At 39.5% G+C, this 19,470-nt stretch overlaps 1 protein-coding gene across 1 annotated transcript in view; it reads right to left on the bottom strand.

Moving 5' to 3' along the window:
• Positions 1-17,771, bottom strand: part of Kdm2 (Lysine demethylase 2) — a 205,633-nt gene extending 187,862 nt beyond the window's left edge. The window contains exon 1 of the mRNA XM_067158871.2: positions 17,631-17,771. Within this exon, the coding sequence (XP_067014972.2) occupies positions 17,631-17,672 (42 nt within the window). The 5' untranslated portion in view covers positions 17,673-17,771. The remainder of the gene's footprint in view (positions 1-17,630) is intronic.
• Positions 17,772-19,470: the final 1,699 nt, after the last annotated feature.

The raw sequence follows: 19,470 nt of genomic DNA on the forward strand, positions 1-19,470 counted from the left end.
AAAACTCGAGAAAGTATCATGAGGGTAATTCGTCACCAGGCTTTATTAACACATACCACATTAATACTAAAGACACTAACCATACAGTAATCCGTCCAGAATACCAGTGCGCCACCGAGTGTCTTGATACTTGTCAGCAGAAAAGGAAGGTCCAGGAGAAAGATATCAAGGAAGATGCGCACCCGTGCTGCCCGCAGCATTCGCTACAAATAGATGAGATAACGCGTCTTGGTAAGAAATTTTCTCATGCGCTGCCCGGGTACTTTTTGAATGTTTGTTTTAGGATTTGCATAATCATGTGTCAAATGAATTTCTGCTTGATTTCTTTACTATGAATTTTATGTGTTACGAACGATTTTGTAGTTTTAGAGTTGTGTGTTTAATTTTAAGGTTTCGCATGGAACTTTGTCCTTGTTGCGGCCCATACACTTTGGAAAGTAGTTGATCCTTTCAAATGAATAATAAAAATAAGTAAGAACTGTATCTATATAAGCAGGTCGAGTCATAAGTCATAGCAAAATCCAAGATATGCATTTGGAAACGTACGGTATGTACTTGCATAATTATGATGCCACTAAATGGTGCATATAAACAACAGTGTGGGTCTAAGCATGCCCCCAAGTTCAGTGTGTGAGTGAGAGCGTCACAAAATTGGAAGTCAACAAGCAGGAGCAACGATCGCATATTAAAATAGCAGTTCTCCGCGGCAGAAATGCACGCCAATGCCATGCAGAGGTGCGGGAAGCGTTAGGTGTGCATGCCTGCTTTACTTTCCAGATAGGTCTTATGACGACGATGGGACAGGAAAGGACTAGGAGTGGGAAAGAAGCGGCCGTGGCCTTAATTAAGGTACAGCCCCAACATGTGTCTGGTGTGAAAACGGGGAAACCACGGAAGACAATCTTCAGGGCTGCCGACAGTGGGAGTTCGAACCCACTATCTGCCGAATGCAAGCTCACAGTTGGGCGTCCCTAAGCGCACAGCCAACTCGCTCGGTTTCGTTTGTTATAAACGATGTTACATACGTAGCTTAAATTTTAAAAGTCCTTTTCTTGCATTTATTTTCAATATGTTAAGTTATTTATCATTTGCACATTCACAGCCTACAGATCACCAATTACCAAATAATAAAAATAAATCACGAACAGAGGTGTTTCTTCTTAGTACCTCAAGGCCAATGAACACACGTACGTACCGATGTTCACCACCAGCTATAAACGAGTAGGCCAAAGTCCAGGCGAACAACGAAGCTCCTCCCCCACCTGCCTGGGACAGGTTTAAAGCTGATGGAGCAGAACGCCATGATGTTTACTCTTCGATATCCCTCTACGTATGAATCAAACCGTGTGACACTGAACAGATTACTTTCTGCTTGTTTCGAAGTTGCATTGAGGGGAAACCAAATGCACAAGTCTCGTCTATTTCTTGATGGTTCTGATTAGTCACTTACCCTTGCTCCTGAATATATATAGTTTGTCACCTTAATATTCGGACAGCACAGATGATAGGACGTTTACTGACATGTGTTCACATAACATACAAACGCACGAACAATTCCTGAATATTTAGGCAACGTATTACAACGAGCTTAAATGTCAGGTGAATTGTCAAATAATAATGAGTGATAATAAAGGGAATAATGATATGGGTACTACACATCACTTTACTATTCGGACACGTAGTAGTTAACTCTATCCACTTGCGACGGAAAGGGGAGGAGGAGAATACAGTCTGGTGCACACTGGAATACAGCCCAAGTCCAGCGCATTTTTTACTTTTTTTTTTTTTTTGTAATTTTGTAATACAGTCGAACCTCGATAACTCACAATATTCAGTATCTCGAAGTAACTTCAATTTCCCGGCCGTTTGTCCTATTATTCGTGTATTTCTCTAATACAAGAAATTCGGTTACGCGAATTTCTCGAAGCAAACATTTCCACTCTTAAAGCAAAAAATACTCTAACTCGAATTTTGTGCAACATTAACTGTGCAATACGGCATTTTTTGTTTGTGAGGAACAGTTAACAAATAACGAAAGGTTTACAGTGATGCTGGGAGCTAATATGACGGGAACCGAAAAACTAAAACTTCTAGTGATCTGAAAATCGGTGAAGTCTCGCCGTTTCTAGGGTGTGAATTACCGGCCACGTTCGAAAGCAACCCCCGAAGTCGCGGATGACAAGCTTCATTTACGAATCTCGGCTGCGTGGTACTGACGAGAAGTTTCAACGTGAAGGGAGGAAAGGTTAACTAACAAATAGAAGAGACTAGCGGATTTTTTCCAAAGGTATTAACCGAGGTATGGTTCTTGTTTCACTACTGTATGTACTGTATCCTGTCTTGTGATGCCGTAAAATAGAGTTTGATTGTATATTTTAAAATACCGTTAAAAATAATGTATTCCGTATAAGCCCGTAGATACAAAATGATTCAATTATATGCTCAAAAAATGTATTCTCTATATCTCAAAATTTCGATAACCGGGAATAAAATTTAGCTCCCGGGGTGATTCAAGATATCGAGGCTCCACTGTATTTGTAATCAACACAATTCATTGTATACTCGTAAGTTGAGGCAGGGCAGAGCAAGACAAGACACGACAGTTCTACCCCACAGTGTTCATAATACAGTTTCCTGCCCATGTGCCACATACAATCAGTCACATGCACCACCTACAATTACAAAATACAGGATATTGAAAGGATATTGCCTGTTTAACCCTCGTAAACTAATTCTACACAATTTAATCATCTATTCTACCCAAACATGTCCTGTTCAAAAAAATACTTCCCGGAAGACAAAGATACAGCAAAAGCACATCTCACAAAAGTCAACATACACCTGTGCATTAGTCCACTGTTTACATCTTGCGAGGCTTAGAGGGTCATGAGTCAGTCTAGCTCCAACCATGGAGGTGATCACTTGTGACAGTGCGGAGGGAAATGAGTAACTAGGCATAGAAAGGAAATATCTATGGATATTCGTAATTTAATAGTGAAATTACATTATGAAGGTAGATCTTATGGTAATATGGCGGAGATTGTGGGAAAGACTCGTGCAACTGTTCAAACAATTGTGCGCAATTTCAAATTGAATGGTAGTGTGATGAATAAATTACGTTCTGTCCGTCCACGCATATTAAATGACCGTGATGTTCGGTCAGTCTTGAAGACGGTGAAATCCAATCCACGAACAAATGTCCCTAAAATTGCGACGGATATTGCAAACACTACACACAAGTCTGTATACATCCCGAAACTGTAAGAAGGATTTTACGGACAAACGGATATCGAGGACGAAGTGGAAGACAAACCTCTAATTACGGAGCAGAATCAGAGGAAGAGGATAAAGTTTGCCATAGAGCATCGTGGGAAAGATGTTACGTTTTGGAAACGAGTTCTCTTCACGGATTAAATTCCATACAAAGTATTTAGAGCAGATAGCAGTGGTAAAATACGGCGAAAAGCAAATGAAGCCATGAAAACCGAAAATCTTGTACCAACCGTCAAACATGGTGGAGGCACTGTGATGGTATGGGGATCAATGGTGGCGATTGGGGTGGGAAATTTGGTTTTTATTGAAGGCATAATGGAGCACAGGCAGTATCTCAACATATTACATCTGAAAGCGTCTGCAGAAAGTTTAGGGCTTTGGACGACAATGGATCTTCCAACAGGATAACGATCCAAAATACACCACTCGCACCGTTCGAGAATGGATCCTGTATAACGTTCCTAAACAATTGTACTCACCACCCCAGTCATCCGATTTAAACCAAATCGAGCATATCTGGGCTGAAGTCGGAAAAAAAAAAAAAAAAAAAAAAAAAAAGACTTCGCAAATATCGAATCACAAAGATACTTTGAAGGATACGCTGAAAAGGGCATGGTCCGAAATAACTCCATCGATGACAGAATCTTGTGTTATCTATGCCTAGAAGACTGCAGACTGTTATAGACGCAGATGAAGGTCCTACGGAAGTATTGAGAGTGAACACTAGTGTTGTATGCAGACTTTTGTGAGGTGCTACCTTTAGTTTTTTTGTTTTTCATTTTTGTCACAAAATAACTACATGAATGTTTATTTTTTGTAATTACAACGTTTATGTCACTGTAAAGAAGAAAGGTGGTATAAAACTTCTTAATATTTGTGTTTCTTGTATAGGTAGAACAATTACTAGGTGTATGTAGACTTTTGTGGCTGATTGTAGTTTATTGAGAAATGGAGGAGATTCAATCGTTCGGTCGCACTATGCTTCATACGATGTGAACCACGTGGACTGCAATGCAATTTTTAATTTCAATTTTCCGCATGTCTGTATATTTTACGTATGCTTACTCATCACGAGAAAATGGCTTAAGAGAATTTAATGAAAATCTGTACATGAAGTCGAGAATAAGGAACTACAGTCCGGGCTATAATTTTTTTCACGCTGGGTGAAATGGTAGCTTAGGGGGAGGCCTAAAATGAAATTCCCAAATATCTACGTTAATAGCGGTGCTACTGATAAATGCTAAGAATATAATTTCCGATCATTTATGTTCTAACAGTTCTACATTACAAGCTATGAGACTTGTGTTGCTTAGTCCATGAAAATGAAAACCTATAACCTGTTTTCCAGTCACTGACCGGGTCAGGGATGTAATGAATGAATCATATATAGGCTATTAGTACAATGGGGTCGCCACTCCCAAAGTGATTTATTAATGACTGATAGATGCTATGAAATGAGAATGGAGTGTGTTGCTGGAATGAAAGATGACAGGAAAAACCGGAGTATCCGGATAAAACCTGCCCCGCCTCCGCTTTGTCCAGCACAAATCTCACACGGAGTGACCGGGATTTGAGCCACGGTATCCAGTGGTGAGAGGCCAACGCGCTGCCGTCTGAGCCACGGAGGCTTTGCTTAGTCCATATCAACGCGAACACGCTAATATGGAAATCGCGTTCAATCCCATAAACTTGGCCTAGCTCGCCTCATTTTGGTCCTCACTGGTTTGTGGTTTTCCTGTAACTGCATAGTCTTTGGTGGTGCTATTTGAGGATCCAACCAGCTTCTGAGCTGATCACCTAACAGACAGACGTATTAACTAGCGATGGTGGTGGATTTTGTCGCGTTTGTCGTAAGGCGAAAAACCGCGGGGTCATCAGCCTACATCGACATGGGAAATCGTCAAGATGACTATCAAAACGAGAAAAATCGTGAACGAACGCTTGTAAAATAACAGGGAGTCATGACAAGCGGCAGGACTTCCTTCTTATTGAATGCCATATCACAGAGCCGGAAGAAAACATTATTCTTTCTCAAATCCGACGAGACACCGCGTGGCAATATGCTCTCACATAACACTTCCCAGTTTCGTCAGCGCTACACTGAGGTCAACTGCGTCTCAATGTGCGCCCGGCTAAGTCTGAACATCATGGCTGTGTGCAGCGCTGTACAGAACGCCAGCCACAAGCGTGCACGTGCAATGGGGCGCAAAAGCAACAGCACATTAGAACAGCGCCAACTAGTAATTTTACACAACGCAAAGGGGCGCAGAGAAATGTAACACAAATGTTGGATATTGAGAAAGAGTACTGCCAATGACATTGTACAATGATTTAAAGAAGAGAGCACGCCAGCCGAAGGAGTAAAGTGAAGAAAGATCATCTTAACCCTAAAGCGGACGCATTGGTGAACGTACAGTAGTCCAGCATTTACTCCGATTGCTTTAAGAGCCATGCCGCTGCTAATATCTTCCGGCCAACTTTTCTTAACACTCAATGTAGTTTGATCTGTTCAGAAATATTGTGTCTCGCTATTCGACCGTGATTTGCTCAATTCACTTGTCTGTGAACTGTTTCCAGCATGCTCCCAGAAATGTAAATAAAATCGTACCTTCTAACAATTGGGAAATAAAAGTAATTATTGTTATTGTAGCGAGAAATCTGTGAGACAAAGACATATAAAAACGTTTAATGAAGTATTAATCAATTTTTCAGCTTTTCTTATTTCCGTCTTCAAATGATCGATTAATTTTCCTTTTACTGTAATAATTATGTGCTCTCGATTGTATTTTTGTTTTTGAGATTTTACTTTTAATTATTTTCTCTTAAGTTGAAAATTAGATAATGAGTGTCCTAGTAAGAGATAGAAACTCTTAACCAGTTGTGTCAGGCTCCTCATTTTCATTATATTATCAAGTTTATGAAAGCCTGCGTGGCTCAGGCGGCAGCCTCACCGCTGGGTTCCGTAGTTCAAATCCCGGTCACTACATGTGCGATTTGTGCTGGACAAAGCAGAGGCGGGACAGGTTTTTATCCGGGTACTCCAGTTTTCCCCGTCATATTTCATTCTTGCAACACACTCCAATATCATTTTATCTGTCATTCATTAATCATTGCCCCAGAGTGCGACAGACTTCAGCAGCCAGCGCAATTCCTGTCCTCGCCGCTAGATAGCGCTTCATTCATTCCATTCCTGACCTTGTCGAATGACTGGAAAGAGGCTGTGGATTTTCATCAGAGTTTATGAGATGAAAAGAGTGGCATATAAGATAGTAGGAAGGGAGAATGTAAAACCCGATACTGGGACATAGCCTAATCCTGTCGAATAGCACCAAGATGTGTCTCCATCAGAAAGACGGATCACCAAAAGCGTACATATGCCCACACTCCATATGAACACTGCAGAGGGGTCTGGAATTCAATCCAGGCTTTTGGCACAAAATCCAGTGATTAGAAATTGTCCACCACCACCACCTCTCCAACCCTCCTGGTCAACATTCTGATAGTGGAAATGTTTTCGATCAACGGTACTCCAACAGGCTAACCACCAGTAGCGTATACTGAGGGCTACCAATGCTATCATTACATCTGACACACTGTTCCATTTACAAACCTTGAAAGCAATGAGAAATAACGTCGCAGCTATTTCTGAGAACAAGGCTTCGGAGACTGATATTGCAGCCCAGACTCTCGTCCCTCTCCTCTCGACTCACCCCTCTCCCCCCCCCGGGGGGGGGGGGGGCGGCGGCTTCGGTCCGTCAGATCGCCACTGCTATCTATCAACCATACGTTACTCATACTATGTACTTCCTCACCTCATCCTTGTGACTTAATTATATAGATAACAGTGTGTTGGTATTTCACTCCCGTTTACTTCTACATCCTTGAACAAAGAAACTGCAGGGCTGCTGTTATAGGAGTAATATATTTTTAAACGTAGATCTGCTAAAATGAAATGCAATCTTTCTGGTTTAGTGTTCTCTTGCTGGTTTGAATCGAACCCGTGATCATGGGTCGGACACCACCACTGATCTCCCGAGGAAGCTAATTAACCAGTGAACGATGGATTCGACCGCTGTAAAATTCAACATTTTAATTTAATATTATTATTATTATTAATAATAATAATAATAATAATAATAATAATAATAATGGTGCATGGCATCTGTATAGGGTTGATGGTGACCTAATGAGGATAAAATGAATGGCGAAGACGTCATATAAACACCCAGTCCCCAAGCCAAGGGAATTAACAGTATGAGGGGATTGATTCTGAAAACTGAACCAGAGCCATGGGACCAAACGAGCATTCTATCTATTTAGCCACAACGCTGGACTTTAATTTGCTAAACCTTAGGCTAAAATCTCGACTGATCAGGTCGAGACTATTGACAGTATAGTTGGGGACAAATCATGACGACCTCGCCTCACACCACTACTTTCCAGCGGTAGCTCTGTGCCTATTAGCGACTTATAGGAGTTACTACCTCTACTGCAGCCAGAGTTGCCAAATCGGCTACTGAACTCTACATGAAGAAAGGGGTAAATACTACAGAGAATGAGGAAGAAAGTAGTTTGGCAGCCTCTCAAAAACAAACAGGATCACTTAGAGCTCGTTAACTCAGCAGGGTGCAGGGTGTGATGACTACTGGCTTTCAGCTCGCTTCCAGGAACTGAGGTCGTCATGTTTTGTCCCCAACAATAGCAGAGGCCAGGGCAGTACCTTGTGAAGCAGCCTTGACAAGACAGCAGGCTTCTCCGTTGGCTATTGGCTGCAGCTCAAAACGCATAAGACTTGATGTTCACTAAATCAACTATCGAAAAGGGGTAACCTAAGTCTAGTGGTAGCCCACGTCTTGATCTCAGCATACGCCACTGCTAACCACGGTGTCAGAAACCCGGTATCAGGACATCCTGCCATAACGATCATGGCCACCAAGCGGGCTACAGGTACAGCAGCTAGCATTTTATACAGTGAATGCTTCCAGTATTCCTACATTCACAGCTGTCCAAAAGTCAGGAAAGAAAATGTCAGTAACACACACTTTGACCCTTGGTAGAAGTCATAATACAGAAATTGAATGTCTCTGCTGGTACTGCTCCAAAGACAAATATATACACCCACGGTTGGAAGGCCTGCCCTCAAAACTTATATATTTTGTAATTCTTCCCATTACTTACATTGAAAATACCTTCGTAGTATATCTTAGAAAAACAAAATCGTTTTACCCCATTTCTGAACTAATTAAGTTTATTTTAAGAAGAACGTGCAATTTCGTCACTTTTTTCGTAGTATATCTTAGAAAAACAAAAATCGTTTTACCCCATTTCTGAACTAATTAAGTTTATTTTAAGAAGAACGTGCAATTTCGTCACTTTTTTAAAAAAATAAAGGAACTTTTGAGCCGTTCCAGCCAGAGTATTTCTCCTTGTACCACAATCACCGTATTGTAATGTAATAAGATCATTGCCCTAATTAACATAAAAATTAAATTGTATTATATCGGTAAAAATGTAACTACAGATCCAGAACTTTGCTGGGCTGAGTAGCTCAGTCCTATGGTATTTGAAGGTGCTCAAATTCGTCAGCTTGTAGACAGATTTATTGCAACATAAAAGAACTGCCTGACGACATTCCAACCCCTCGGTATCACCGAATACTGTAAAAGTAGCTGGTGGGACGTGAAAACCAATAATATAATTAGCTCCAGAATTGAAATAGAGAGAATCTGGAGCTTGTGTTGTACAGTATTTATTGTGACTATTTAGCAAATAACTACAAAACAATTCAAATACACTGGCATTTATAACCTATACAAAGATGTTTGCAGATGATACTGTGGTGTGGGGAGCAAATAGAGAGGAAGTACAAGGGCAACTGGACATGTTCATATATGAGACCCTATTTTAGGTACCTAAAATAAAATTTTTAGCACCTAAAAATCAGAGGTCTAATGATAATCACCGCAACGCACACAACAAAAGACTATGTATAGACAAGTAAATCAAGATACAAAAGACTTTCTTCGGCTCACCTACGTGCTCAGAAAGCTTTTGTACAGTTTTTAATAGCTTGCTTAATACATCCGAAGATATTTGTCCTTCATTAACCATATTCTTTAGTTGAAGCCATACCGACAGCAAAAAATCCTCACTGCCATAAAATGTTATTAGGGTGTTATCTTGAAGGAGGCACAAGAAATCCACAACATGGCACTTGGTTCAAACTTCATTTTTGACTTTATCAAGGTAGCACTTCAAGGAGTGAACTGTGCTTCTGCCCAACTTGTTACGAATTGACCGGTATTTTTTTTTTTTTTCTTTAGGTAAAAACTTACCACTGGCAAATGCAATTTTCAAGGGCTGTTCGATACAGTCCAGTCTTCATTGTAACCAGTGGTAAAAATTCTGCTACTTCTTCGTTACCATTTCCTCTACGTCACACCGACACAGACAGGTCTCATAGCGACGATGGGATAGGAATGGGTTAGGAGGGAAAAGGAAGCGGTCGTGGCCTTAATGTAAGTTTGCCTGGATGTGAAAATGGGAAACCGTCTTCAGGGCTGCCAATAGTGGGGTTCGAACCCACTATCTCCCAAATGCAAGCTCACAGCGCAGCCACTTGTACGGTCGTTCCCCTACTGTCATCTACCCAGGGATGTTTGGGATCTTGGTTTTCCACAACTGTGCTCTTGGTGTTTCAGGTGATCTAATTTGTTCCTGTGATGTTCTGCAGGAAACTTTTCCTAGACCTTGAACTGGACATACGTGGCAGTGCAAACAATAAACTTGTGGAAATAGCCGTTCATGGGGTGAAGTTCCTGATATTCTTATACCAGACCTGCCGGACTCATGAGCCTAGAGTGATACCACCCTACATCACAGAAAGCAAGATCACTCCCTAAGCAACAGCAGTTTCAAAAAACTTGAAGGTCAACTTAATACTTGTTTCATAATATGTTATGCTTTTACGTGTCATTAACTACCGACAGTTTTCGGCGATGCCCAGATGCCAGAATTTTGTCCCGCAAGAGTTCTTTTACGTGCCTGTAAATCTACCGACATGAGGTCGACATATCTGAGCCCCTTCAAATACCACCGGACTGAGCTAGGACCGAACCTGCCAAGTTGGGGTCAGAAGGCCAGCGCCTCAACCACCTGAGCCACTCAGCCTGGTAATGCTTGTTTGACTCGTGATGAGTAAAAATTTGTCAGTAAATATTTCAGCTTGAATCAAGCCATCATCAGGTAACAAAACAATTAATGGTAAAGAATAATCATTTTCTTAAGAACTAAAAGACACACAATAAAACATTTGACCCTTCATGAGCACACATACCAACTTTCTAAATTAAAAAATCAGGAATTTCTTTTTGCAGCAAATCCCAATATGTTACAACACATCAATGATGAAAACTGAAAAATATTTAACACATTATACTACTCAATTGAAGCCTCCGTGGCTCAGGCGGCAGCACGCCGGCCTCTCATCGCTGGGTTCCGTGGTTAAAATCACGGTCACTCCATGTGAGATTTGTGCTGAACAAAGCGGAGGCGGGACAAATTTTTCTCTGGGATTCAGGTTTTCCCTGTCATCTTTCATTCCAGCAACACTCTCCTATATCATTTAATTTCATCTATCAGTCAATCATTGCCCCAGAGGAGTGCGAAAGGCTTCGGCGGTTGGCACATCTCCTATCCTTGCCGCTAGATGGGGGCTTCATTCATTCCATTCCTGACCAGGTCGAATGACTGGAAACAAACTGAGGATTTTTTCACTACTAGATTATGTAATTTATTTTATTAATTAATTTATAAATACTGAAATATTGCATGCATTTTATAAATACTGAAACACAGCATGTATCTGAGCTTTAGAACACACGACCCTTCATTGTAACTGCCTTAGGCCTCTTCATAAATTTCTAAACTAGATTAAACCTCGAAGCACTGGCCTTGTTCAACAGGTTTTAAGGTTTAATTTTTACTAGATTTCTTTTTTGGAGAGCTTTGATCTGAATCGAGTTTTAGTGCTTGTAAATATGCTAAAAAAGTAGTCTCACAGTCAGCATGGCTATGTGGAAATAATAAAATAAAAAGCATTACAATAAAGATTCTGTCATATTTAAGAACACCCCCAGCTGATTGCATCCGTCTTGCCAGTACCTACTGAACATCAATTCCTTCCAGCCACTTAAAAAACAAGGAAAAACCTGGGATTTTAAAAAAATACAGGAATACTAAATCTGTTCTCAAAATCGGGAGATAAGTCTGCGATCAGGAGAGAGAGAAGGCCAAAAATAGGGAGTCTCCCGCTTAAATCGGGAGAGTTGGTACGTCTGCATGAAGATCCTTAAAACGGATGTCTCTTGGGGATAAAGAAAAAAGGGAATGTCTTGTTAACAAGACCATTTGCTGTGTTCCTAATAGCCAGCCAAGTTTCGTGCTGTGTTCCTATGCACCAGCCAAGTTTCATATTGTCTCCGATAGAACTCTCATTGTATTCAGGTGCACGGCTCCCATATTTGGTAAACGTTAAGAGAACTGTGAATTTGGAAGTTTATCATGGCATGTGCTAAATGTGAGTGCTCTACCCAATGATTTTGTCACTAGTAGGACCTGAGAAAATGCAAATAAGGAAGAGGGATATGTTGAATACCCATTTGAATAGATGAGTTGCCAATGATTATAACCCTCATTCACTTCCGTATTCCGCCTGCAAGGCTCAGTAAATGAACAAAGCATTTCTATACCCTCTATCTGCAAATAACACTTATTTTGAAATCACAAACAAGTGAAAACAACCATAAACCCTTAAGTCACTCTCTGCTCTATTTTCCCTGGCCAAGGACACTATTCATTATTGCTAGTAGATTAGCGTTAACATTTTAACAGGGTATGGACTGTGAAGGAAGGAACCGAGACCTAATTACAGTACAGTCCTGGCATTTGAAAATGGTAAAACATAGAAAAATATTTTCAGGGCTGCTGACGCTTTACTAAATTACATAACTTACAAGATATTCACTAGGATCAGAATAGCAATGGTGTTCTTGAAGTGCTCGTTATTACTCTTGTTGAGATGAAAAGTTTGCTGGTAAAAATTGAATAGTAGTACTGCCAACTGAATGGAAATGAAATCTGAATTGAATCGATAATATGATCGATCAATATGAATTCTACTAAACCTTTGTTATCTTAAGGGGTATAGTGCGCATTGGTATCACCCAAATATCACTATAAAATTTGTCACAAGTGGAACATAATAATTGCTTTTACACATATCAAGTGAAAAATCCCTGGCAAATTAAGAAATATTTGATTTTTGGAGAATATTATGTATACGTACTTTACCACTTTACAAGTACATTTGGTGTTGCACTCACAGTGACACACGTATGTCTTTTTGTCTTACACTTTCAACGATTTCGTGTGTGATATGTGTTCACTGAAGTTCTTTGCTTTCGTTTCATTGCTTCACTTATCATTTCATGAATTGTATCGTGATATGCAATATTTAATAGGAGACAAAATGGTATGGCCAATGTACATAAGAAAAATTCAGTGGACTAGTGATTTATTGGTCCAGGGATCGAGCTACTTTCGTTCGAACAGAAATAAAAATATTTATTGGTCCAGGGATAATGCTATTTTTCTGTTGACCTCCATTTTGCTGTTTGAACTGACCGCTCTAGTCATATGGACAAAGATAATGAGAATCTACAGACACAGCACTCCCATTCCACGGTGCTAGCCCTGGACCTGAAGAAAGTAACAAAAGACAGCACCAGCAGCGCAGTACGTCATAAACCAGTCCTGTCTACAAGCCTTAAGTATGTTTTCATATTTCTCAAATAACGACAGTATTTCTTAATTTGCCAGGGATTTTTCACTTGATAGGTGTAAAAGCAATTATTATGTTCCATTTGTGACAAATTTTACATTGATATTTAGGTGATACCAATGCGCATCGTACCCATCTTAAGCCAACAACTGTGTCACGCACACATATAACATTTCTCGATGCAGATCTTATTCCTAGAGTGAATTCTATAGTTTGGCTTTGCTGTGTAAATAACAACACTACTAGTACGTAAAGTGTACGCCAGATGTCGCACAGCGATGCATAAGCGATTCATAGTTTGTGTTTCAAAGGTTGCCAGTACGAATCTCGAAGACTGCCGAGGTCGACCAATTCAGCACTAGGGTGTAAATCTATCCAGAAAAGGTGCGCAGATAGTATGTAGCCATCACTTGTGGAAATAAAGAAATAAAGCTAAATGAACCTTTTAAAACCTCAGCTGACCAAAGACATCTTCCACAGAACAGATCTGAATGTCAAGATGCCACTGTGATAGCGTATATTACTAGCTACACATTTACTAGAAATCTACAGTTTATAGTAACATTGTGATAGATATCGTAACGACTCTGCCTAATAGACTGTCCATAAACAATCACAATAATGGTAGACCTATCAGCATTTGTCATAAGAAAACAACAATTCCAATATCTAAAGAAGATGCATCAGTCTTCAAACATGACCTCGAAGCTGAGGTCGTTCCATCACCTGCCAGCATCAAAACGAGTGGAAAATCTTTGAAGAATGGCTACCCTGAGATACCGGGTGCTTGCCGTGTAAAAGAGACATACAGGGTCCTTCGAAATAAACATTGCTACCAGTTATTTTACCTTTTTCACAACCACCTCGGTGTATCCTAGTACCTGTCTAAAGCAGTATGTGCATGTTTTAGTACTCTTTGGTGCTTATAGTACTTTACATAACTGTGCATACAAGTTTAATATAAAGCCCAATTTTTTAAAAGCATTTCACAGAAGAAAGCAGTCATGGGCCAGCTTGGCAATAACTTGCCCCTAGAAGCCCATACATGTGCTGTTAATAGCTTTTAAGTGTGTTAAGGGTCAAAAGCAAGTTTTCTACTATAACTCTAAGACTGCCAGCCGGGTATGGGAAGTCTGTAGCGATTATACTGTAACCGTTCTTTGGACATCTTTGATCAACTTCTTATGTTGGCAATCACATCAGACCTGTCTGTGTATGCAAATAGTCGATGTAGTAGCTGGACGTGAAACCAATAATGTTAATTAACATTCATCAAGATAACCTGTGCTGCATGGCGTGTTAAGCAATAGGAGTTTTACCAATTACAGTATTTGGTCCTAGAACTGGTATTTTATTTAAGTGAGGAAAAACCTTAACAAGGCTTTGGATTTCCCAGGATGACCTTGCATACTGTCTACACAGGAAGACAACTACCCTAACCTCAGTAATATTACAGTCATTCTAAGCTGAGATTACAAAGAGTGAAATTAATTTTAAAAGTTATTTCAGATGATGTCCAATGAAGATACCTGCAGCAACAAAGCAGGTAACAGCACCTCTCATCAAAAGAAGTCACGTAAATGAAGTATTAGTTTTTCACTCGAGGGCTGTATTGTATTGTTGCTGAAATAACAAATACCCGATTTAGGAGCACAAAAAAAACCTGTCCCACGGCTAAAAATTGGAAAAATCAAGTGCCAATTCTGAATTATCAAATAAATTTGATAATCCTTGATAATCCTTGAACAGTACAAAAAATGAATTTTGATCGTATAAGATTTTAATTTTGCACTTGCATGAGGTATATATACACAAAATTACAGGCAAGGAGTCACCATTCTTAAACTATATCTGATAACTAGTATTAGGTACCATACTGCACTTATTGGGAATTAGTAGAGGGGCAAAAGTGAGATAATCGGGGATCACTGTATCTGTAATCCATAGAAAAATCACTCCTGTATGGCCATGAACACAGGTGGATATAAATTTTCACCCCTGAATACCAGCTCCATAGAAGTGTATGATCTTTGCATGAAGAGTTAAAATCATAGATTTTAATTAACTTCAATAAGCCTACAACCTTAGAAGACTAACTCAAATATTTACTGTTCTGGAAACTTTGCACGCTTGATAAAACAAGACTGCTTGAAAATCTTAAGATCAAACTTCCGAGAAGGAAACCAAAATATTTCACAATTTTCAAATGCAATTAATGGGCTTAGACTGAAGTCTGTAGCCTATAGTATCTTAGCTATAAAGGCATAACACTAACTTAAGAGCAGATAGCACAGAATTCTGATAATATTCAGAATTAAATAAGCCACTCGAGTCAAACTTGTCATTCATTCACCCTAGTCTGAAAACTAATTTTGAATAAAGAATGATGTTAATACTGTCATCCATACCCCATTAACTTTCCCGTTCGTGCGCTTTTCTGTAAGTACATTAATTCTCCCATCAATAGAAGACAATACCGGTACTTCCTGTAAATCAACAAAGAGAATTACGTTTTACTTGCTGATATTCAAAAATAGGAGTAGCCTACGTTTTAGATGCCCACTTTACAAGCTTATTTTCCACTCTAGTCCCGAGCGACTTTGTTACCGACTGTACAATCAAAACAATACTTCGATTGTAGGCCCTACGTAACCAAACCAAACTAAATGTGAAAATTTGCTAGCAAAATGAGCTGATACCTGCAAGTTCTCCAGGCCACGACACATCTGACCATGAATGTAAAATTTTCAGATGTTTTTAGGTTTCAAATATAAATCGACATCGAAATGAACTAAAAAGCTATACCACCACAAAAAGTAGTATTATAACGCACTTGTTGATCGAAGTTACTGCACTGCTTCTCCCGACAAGAAAAAAAAAAAACACCCTTTACCTCTCAATAGAATTTGGTTTATGCAGAATGCAGTTTCTAGCAGATGTTCCTCTTTCATTGTTCCGCCAATTGTTGGCCCTCCAGGGCGGGTACTTAAACATGAAAACGTCATTTCTGTCGTGCAGATAGGGCATAAGCGGTGCGCAAAGCTCCCAATAATCAATAACAAGGCAGGTCCTACGCGATCTCGGGACGAAAAAAACATACGGCAAGTTACAGGACGGAAGCTATACATAGTAACATTAACAGAACCAAAGACAGAGACAGCAAAAAATATATTATTCCCAGGAATCTGCTCAATTCTCGCGGAAATTCGTCTCCATACTCTCTTAACACCAACTCGTCTTGCACGGTCCCCGCGCAAATTTGGAGTGGCGTCATCTGAACTGTACCACGATCTATTCACTCAAACATGAACCTTAGACAACAACGAGAAGCGTATCTACCATGCGTGCAGCATGATAGATATACAGCAGTTCAAATGAGACAGTTAAACATAAGCTACATACCGGACGGATGATATATTCTCGCTGCGGAACGGAGCGAGAAGTTTCACACTTCTTGCCTGCCGCCGCCATTTTGATCAACTGTATGTCCCGTCCGGCCGTCCGCCCAGGGATGGCACACGACATAGGTACACTCACATCCAAAGCGAAACCAGTTTTGACCCCCGCACAATTCAGAACATATAAATGTACACAAAGCCACACATGGTCTCAATTACAAAGTGCTAAACACGCAGATTTAAATATAGAGTACAGCACAACAAAATTACAGCATGCGAAACCTATATTAGAAATCAGATACGAAAAAGTTCCTGTCCTGCAAGTGAATAACACAACAAATGTAAATTCCGAACCCTCAAAGGGCACATAAAATGGAAAAACTATGCAGGGTACACCAACGAATTCTCACAATAAGGAAGGTATTACAAGGATTAATTTACTGAGGGACAAAAACCAGGCAATGTCAAACTGTCAAGCAAATGACCGCACTTAAATTTCACCAATTCTATAATACTTCAAATATTTATAACGTAAATCGTTCTCTCCTACATAAAAGATAACGACACGTCTGAAAAAAAAAATGAACTTTACTTCACAAGAACGAATATTCAGGTGAAACTGCATCACTGAACACACTAAAGCATAATACTTTTCACTAACTAAACACAGGACACAGAATCATATCACATTAACCAATGAAAATATTTGTACAGACAAATTGAAAACGCGTGCTATATATTAAATCAGCTGTGTTGTATTTCACACCTGTCTCCCATGTGTTTACATTTCAAAACACCTGCAATTTAAAAATCATGACCCACTTCTCCTCAAACTATTTATTATTAACTGAGCATGCCATAACAGGCAGTGTGTTTGAACGTACTTGGTCGAGGTCACCACGGGGAAAGTGCACAGCGCTTCGAACAACCCGTATGAATGTTAAAAATCACCATCGCAAACGTGTATGTTTATGTTTGGTGAGTTCGTGACAGACACGATAACCATGATGGCGACTGCAAAAATTATCGGCAAAATTTTATGGAAATACAGAAAACATTTCGCCAAACAGCGCTCTAATAACACGGTACAATTATAAAAGAACAAGTCATTTGCTTACAAGCTGTCTTGTTACTCGCTTTCCTTCCGTGTTGTCGCCCATCCCCTTCAGTGCATCAGATACGTCTTGATACGTAGCGATTTCCTCGAGAACTTGCACTACACAGCTCTAACTCTAACACCATACACTTCCCTTCGCTCGTGCCCGACTCACGCAAATTACACTACGGCGACGTCGAACAAGGTAGCCAATACTAAAAACATCACTCCTTCCACCTCCATTCTTACTTTAAATCGTGAGACGTCGCGTGGAGAAAAAGGTTTTAAGTTGGCTGTACTGCACGCCGCTAAGCGCTAAGAAATACGGCGAAATATAGAACTAGGTGATACAAAATGCAAATTCGATGCATGGACATATTAAAACTAGTATTTTTATTTAAACTATACACGTATGCTATACTACAAGTATATAAGCTCATTCCTTAACTGAAATTTCATGTTTGGTGTATTTACGACTTAGAATCTCGTTAAATTAGCGCTATCTATTAGCTCATATTCTAAACACAAGCAATTTCATGAATTGCTACGAGATGTCTCTGGGAAGCAAAACCTTTGTCAAACATTCTTTTTGTTGATATTAATACTAATGCAAAACTTAACACCGTGAACCTGTCACTCTAGCTATTAAGTATGATACAGGAATGTTTCTGATATATCTTGGTCATTAGATAACTGTGCTGGCGTTTTTTATTCGCCAAAAAATTTATAATCAAAGTAAATTAAGCCGATACCAATAGAGAGTAATCTGTGATCTATTGTTTTTTAACAATAAGTTTCCCCATTTCTACTATAATGAAAAGGTAGTTCTATCCTCTCTGGGTAGTACACACTTAGCAGAAACACAAATGTTAAATTTGTCAGAGTGTCGGCATACTTTAAATGTAACTGAAGTGTGTGGCAAACATGTTGATTAAATTCCTTTTAGTCCTAATCCTTCTAGTAAAGCTGAAGTACTGATATTTTTTGTTAACTGAGCCTAGTCTACTGCTGAAATTTCAAATGCTTGATTGAAGCAAGGTGAATGGGATACGAACGACTTTAATTATGCGTGTAAACAGCAGGATTGCCTGCATGGTAATGTCGGTAATTAATTATTGTTTTCGCAAGTACTGGTACCTTTGTTGATACTTGTTGATGAATTATAATTAAAATGAATTTACACTCTCCCTCGGGGACCTCAGCTGAGTCCATTAAACGATTACAATTTATCAAGAAATAGCTTCTTGTAAGTACAGATATTTTCAACTCATGGCCATGTAGGCCTAATCCCACAAACATAAACAAATGAATGAATAGGAACTGCAAGTTAATTATTTGGATAATATCAACCAGTACTGTACTATTATGAAAGTAAAGATGAAATTCCCGACGGTGCAGAAAACTTTTGTCTTGCTCTCTCCATCTCTGTTTCTAAGATCCGTTGTTCGTTTTTGGTTAAATTTTGAAACGTATATAGTATTCAGGCTTTCGTACTCGTATAACCATGATGCTATAACTTTCTTCCATTGGGATATTTCGACCCAAGTCTCGCACATCTAATCATGGAAATAAACCGAGAAAAAGTGCAACTTATGTCATGTATGGTCTTGACTTTGGGATATTTAGGTCGAAGATGCTTACACAAGATCATCAGCAGAAATTATATTCCCTTAAAAGACAAAATACCAACAAATATGCACTGATCATATATTATTTTCTTTTACACATATTTTCACCCATAAATTCATGAGCGATGCTTGGCGCCAGAATGCAACGTAGCTGAGGGTGAAAAATAAGTAGGCCTGTTATCTTTAGAACATCAACCCTTCACAACAGACTACGCTCAGCTACTGACGAGTGAA

This window comes from Anabrus simplex, chromosome X, assembly GCF_040414725.1.
Source record: "Anabrus simplex isolate iqAnaSimp1 chromosome X, ASM4041472v1, whole genome shotgun sequence".
NCBI classification, from domain to species: Eukaryota; Metazoa; Arthropoda; class Insecta; order Orthoptera; family Tettigoniidae; genus Anabrus; species Anabrus simplex.